Genomic DNA, 5755 nt, shown 5'->3' on the forward strand with positions numbered 1-5755 from the left:
GCGGAGCTGGGCGCGGGCGCGGGCGCGGCGGCGGTCACCTCGGTGCTGGGCATGTACGCCGCGGCGGGGCCGTACGCGGGCGCACCGAACTACAGCGCCTTCCTGCCCTACGCCGCCGACCTCAGCCTGTTCTCGCAGATGGTGAGGGCCCCCGCCTCCCGAGAGGCGCCACCGCACCCCCCCCACGCGGAGCTGGGCGCGGGCGCGGGCGCGGCGGCGGTCACCTCGGTGCTGGGCATGTACGCCGCGGCGGGGCCGTACGCGGGCGCACCGAACTACAGCGCCTTCCTGCCCTACGCCGCCGACCTCAGCCTGTTCTCGCAGATGGTGAGTGCCCCCGCCTCCCGGGCGCCGCGCTCGCCTCCCCGCAGCCCGGATCTGGGCTCCGGGGACCCGGGCGGCGGCCGCGCGGAGGGACCGAGCACGGGCAGACGCGGATGTACGCCGCGGCGGGGCCGTACGCGGGCGCACCGAACTACAGCGCCTTCCTGCCCTACGCCGCCGACCTCAGCCTGTTCTCGCAGATGGTGAGTGCCCCCGCCTCCCGGGCGCCGCGCTCGCCTCCCCGCAGCCCGGATCTGGGCTCCGGGGACCCGGGCGGCGGCCGCGCGGAGGGACCGAGCACGGGCAGACGCGGTCTCGGTGGGGACTGGGCGGCGGGCGGCGGACGCCGGGCCTCTCTGGGAGTCTGGAGCGAAGAGGACACTTGGGAGGCGGAACAGGGGAGCTGGGAAGCGGGAGGAGGGGAGCGGAGCGGGCCCCGGAGCGGGCGGCCGGAGGTGGCGGCGAACTCTCCCCGCGGGGCCTGGGAGCCGGGGCGGGCCTGCGGGGTTCCGGCGGCCCTGACGGCTTAGCCGGCGCTCCCCGGGCTGGGCCGCCGGCCTCGCCCGAGGACCTCTGTAGTTTTTCCGCGGGGCCCAGAGAGCCTGTTTTCACCCTCTTTGGCAGAGCGGAGACCGTTGCCTTAGAGTTTGCCAAAAAGGAACCGATTAAAACCTAGTGGAGTGGGTCGAAAACATCCAGACAATAGAGATTCTCACAGCGGAGAGGTCTCTTAATGGCGTGTGCGGGGAGCTGAGGTTACAAAACACGAAGTTGAAATAAATTCTGGCTTTGGAAACGGTGCCTGCCTTTACTTTTATAAGTTGCCAAAGTTTTCATTTTATGCGCACCGAAAGAAAAGCACTTTTCTTCCCTCCTTACGTAAGGGAGAATTAAACAGTGTCCCGGGGCTTAAAATAAATGGTGCCCTCAGTGTCCCCCCATCTCAGTGGGTGTCAGATGGGGGAGGGGGATGTAAATTTAATTCTCTGCAGGAACATTGGCGGGTCTGCCCGTCCAAATGATCAATTTTCCTTGGTCAGACTTCAAGGTCGGGCTGTTTAAACTTGGGGCTGCTGGCGAATTGCGAGGTGTGCGCAGGGGCTTGGGGAAGCAGCCCCCGGCCGCCTGCCCTCTGGATACCGCAATTTCCAGGCACCTCGAATTATCCTCTCTTGGGAAGAACAGCCCAGACCCCCCTAAAAGACGGTCGTTTTCGTCTCACTGTGCAGGAGCTAACCGGTAGGCGATCCCCCCCCCCATAACTTTTCTTGTAGTTTAGAAAGGAAGCCCATTTCTCCGCGATAGGGCCAGTAGCATCGCTTCCCAAGTAGAAGAACCAAGGCCCCATTTTGTTAGGCAGCCCTGATGCCTGAGAACCGCGGAGAGCTTTACAAGGTGCCCCTTCGAAAAGAATTCCAGCAGAGAAGAGGCCGACATGGACATGTCTCCTTTGCGATTATAGTCAAAATAATTTTGAAAAGCGAGAAGTACATTTTACAACGATGAGGCGAAAACGAATTCTCAATACAGAAGCCTCTTCGGTGTACCCTCGATCGCTGAACTAATTAGTCAAAGAAATCTGTTCTCCATAACTTTCTTAGGACTCCAAGTTCCCTTTTACTAACCTGGCAACTGGGTAACAATTTTTTTTTTTAAATGGAAGATGAAGGGTTTAAAAAACAAAACAGAAATTTTGAATACAGATGTGAGCCATTTGGGAATCGTGTGTGTGTGTGTGTGTGTGTGTGTGTGTGTGTGTGTGCGCGCGCGCGCGCGCGCGCGCGCGCCGAGCGCGCTCCTGGGGAGGAAGGGAGTTAAGTGGTTAGGGTCTGCTCCTTTGTGGTGCCTTGGGAAGGGCCTATGGACGCTGTTGGTTGTTTTCTCTTTAAACTAAAGGGAAAAAAGCACTTCCCCTAAGGTGCTGGTGTAAGCTCCAGGTCTCTGCAGGTTCTTGGAAAGTAAGCCTAAACCCTTACCCTCATTGGAGGCCTGGCCTAGCTTTCCAATCTTTTATGATCTGGTATTTGGAAGTCAAAAGATAAAATTGTGAGTGAACGTCTGTCTGGGCAATTTATGGTAATAATGAGGCCTAATGAGGCTGTTAGAAAGATAAAATGTTATTTACCAAAAAACCTGATGGGATAATTTGACTTGCTGTGTTTTACTACTGATGATAAAAAGAATATTGATCGCAAATAAATCACTGCCGCTAAATGCTGCAAACGGTTTGTGTTTACTCCTCTGCAGATCAAAGTCAAACTTAAGATAGAGTAACTGAGAAGAGGCCGGGAAACTGAACCGGTTTCCCTGTGCTGCACAGGGGCTGCAGGGCCTGGCGTTAATATTTTACTGGATAACCCTTCCTTTTGTATTTAAAAAGCAAATGGTGTTTTTGTCCTTGTTCCTGTGAAGGGCCAGGATTAAAATTTTAAATTATCTGTCACCACTACAGATCTTTAAGTGTGAGTGAACCATTATATGCAGATTAATTTGGGAGGTGAGAGAAGGATGCTTTCGTTTTAAATTGCTGGCAGATTTTGACTGAATAAAGACCCCCAGATGCTTTATTTTGATTAACCCCTTCTGAATGGAAGGGAGGGGGTTGGGGCTTGAGTTCTGGGTAATTCAGGTTTGCATAAACTGTTTCATCAGGCTAGATAAAAGGTTTTCCTTTCTAGCTAGTGTAAGATAAACATGGAAATCTGGGTTGCCTGAATTGGTAGTGGTGGTGCCCCCCCCCCAGGGGGGGGATGTTCCTGGGGAGATTGCAGGAGGCCAAGGATCCTGCTGTGTTCTGGAAATTCAAGGCTTCTAGAAGTTTTTGTAGCGTGAACAGCAGCAACAAGAAAAAGGATCTCCTGCTTGGTGGAGGTGCAGCTGCAGCCCAGCTGAAGACGCTCAGGTCTCTTCCCTTCCGTAGAGGACTGGGGGCCTGGGTTCTGCAATGGGGAGTATAGCCAGGGTTTTAGAAGGGCCAGAGTGCCGGCTGGATCAGGTGCCAGGGAGGCCCTAGAGTCCACCAGAGTGAGGCTCCATGCTTTCCCAGCCTGCAGACTCACCTCTCCCTCTCTCTTTTCTCCCTCCACCTCCTTCCTTTATGGCTCTGTGGTGGCTACAGGGCTCGCAGTATGAACTCAAGGACAACCCTGGGGTGCACCCAGCCACTTTCGCAGCCCACACGGCGCCGGCTTATTACCCTTATGGGCAGTTCCAATACGGGGATCCCGGGCGGCCGAAGAATGCCACACGCGAGAGCACTAGCACGCTGAAGGCCTGGCTGAACGAGCACCGCAAGAACCCGTACCCTACCAAGGGCGAGAAAATCATGCTGGCCATCATCACCAAGATGACCCTCACGCAGGTCTCCACCTGGTTCGCCAACGCGCGCCGTCGCCTCAAGAAGGAGAACAAGGTGACGTGGGGGGCGCGCAGCAAGGACCAGGAAGACGGCGTCCTCTTTGGCAGCGACAACGAGGGCGACCCTGAGAAGGCTGAAGACGACGAGGAGATCGACCTGGAGAGTATTGACATTGACCAAATTGACGAGCGTGATGGCGATCAGAGCAACGAGGATGAGGAGGACAAGACCGAGGCGCCGCGGGCACGCGCAGCCCCCGCCACCCCAGCTGGGGATCAGAGCTCCCCTCTGTCCACCGCCGACGCGCTCAAGTCCCAAGACTCGCCCTTGGGCCTGGCTAAGGAGGTCCCAGAGCCGGGCAGCACGCGCCTGCTGAGCCCCGGCGCGGCGGCTGTCGGCCTGCAGGGCGCGCCCCACAGCAAGCCCAAGATCTGGTCACTTGCTGAGACAGCCACGAGCCCCGACGGCGCGCCCAAGGCATCTCCACCGCCGCCCTCCGGCCATCCCGGCGCGCACGGGCCTCCGACGGGCGCGCCCCTGCAACACCCGGCCTTTCTGCCCAGCCACGGACTGTACACCTGCCACATCGGCAAGTTCTCCAACTGGACCAACAGCGCTTTCCTCGCGCAGGGCTCACTGCTGAACATGCGCTCCTTCCTGGGCGTCGGCGCGCCCCACGCCTCACCCCACGGCCCGCACTTGCCCGCACCACCGCCTCCGCAGCCGCCTGTCCCTGTTGCCGCCGCCGGGGTGCTCCACATCGACAAGGCCTCGGCACGTAGTAGCCCAGCATTTCCAGGTACTGGCCAAAAGGTCCTAGACACTTGGATCCCAGCATGCACAGTCTTAGGGGCGGTGGTGGGTGGGTGACTTTATAAGGAGGTAGGCCCCAAGAGCTGAGCTGTGGCCAAGGGCTGGCTCCCAGGAAGGTTGTCCATTTGGGGAAATTTGCCTGAGCCATAGGGAGGAATCCGGCAAAGGGGCACCTGCGCACCGTCCACTTTTTCATTATTTACCTGTTCTAACACTCAGCCTCTCCTGTTTCCTCGCAGAGAGAGACCTAGTCCCCAGACCGGATTCGCCCCCGCAGCAGTTAAAATCACCCTTCCAGCCGGTGCGCGACAAGTGAGTGCTTTTTGCTTTTGCCCTGGTACTGGTCAGAGCAGGGTGGGGTGGAGGTGGGGGTCGGGCAGTCGTATTGGAAGGACGCTGCTGGGCGTCCTACTAGCCGGAGCATGGAGCCTGTCGCGCGGCGGCCTGGCCCCTGCCAGAGCTCGGCTGGTAGAAACGCGGCTCGGTGGCGCAGCGTCGGGCCACTGCTGTCCTCTCACAGCTCCCGTCTCTTGCTGTTTCTTGTGCAGCTCGCTGGCCTCGCAGGAGGGAACGCCTCGGATCCTCGCAGCCCTCCCGTCTGCCTGATTAAGGGTCTTCTTTTACTTTTGCGGGGGGAGGGGGGAAGGGTTTGGGAGGGAGGAGACGAGGGAGGAATTAAGACAAATATTTGAGACTGGTGTAAAGGACAAACACGACGGCGGCATCAATGATTCTCATCCATCGCTTTCTGCAGAAAGGGGCTCGTCCTGCCGGAGCGCGCTTCCAGGGGGACTAGCTCTGCCTGCGGCTCGAGCTTATTACCCGATTCGGTTAATGCCCCCACGTGCTTGTGTCTTCTTTTTCTTTGTTTTTCCTTTCTGTATATAGAGTGATTTCAGATTGTAAATAGCGCGTCAGCGAACTTGTCTAAATCATATATTTTTGTCTAATAAACTAAATGAAACGATGCCCACGCTCCCGCTACTGTGAGTCGCTGTGCGCGTGCGCTGGTTGGGGGGGAGTCGGGGTGTAAGCGATCTGAGAGTCCTGGGCTGGGCCCAGGGGCCGGTAGATTAGGCCAGAGAGGCTCCTTCCGGAGGAGGGTCTTGGAACAGTCTTCCACTCAACAACCGCCGTGTAGGATGTACAGTCCTTTGGTTGTGTTTGTGGTAGTGCCTGTGAATTTGCTATACTGTTCCCAGGGCCGTTTCTCACTGGCAGTTTGATTCTCTGCAGCCCTTAGACACGCGTGTATCTGGA

The 5755-nt window shown here is 57.7% G+C and overlaps 1 protein-coding gene across 1 annotated transcript in view; it reads left to right on the forward strand.

Annotated features, from left to right (window-relative positions):
• Irx1 (iroquois homeobox 1) overlaps positions 1-5462 on the forward strand; it is a 25992-nt gene extending 20530 nt beyond the window's left edge. Inside the window, exons 5-8 of the mRNA XM_029555763.1 lie at positions 7-141; positions 3443-4481; positions 4735-4807; positions 5044-5462. Of these exons, the coding sequence (XP_029411623.1) occupies positions 7-141; positions 3443-4481; positions 4735-4807; positions 5044-5101 (1305 nt within the window). The 3' untranslated portion in view covers positions 5102-5462. The remainder of the gene's footprint in view (positions 1-6; positions 142-3442; positions 4482-4734; positions 4808-5043) is intronic.
• The last annotated feature ends 293 nt before the right edge of the window (positions 5463-5755 follow it).

This window comes from Nannospalax galili, unplaced genomic scaffold (genome assembly GCF_000622305.1).
Source record: "Nannospalax galili isolate Female #2095 unplaced genomic scaffold, S.galili_v1.0 scaffold1146, whole genome shotgun sequence".
NCBI classification, from domain to species: Eukaryota; Metazoa; Chordata; class Mammalia; order Rodentia; family Spalacidae; genus Nannospalax; species Nannospalax galili.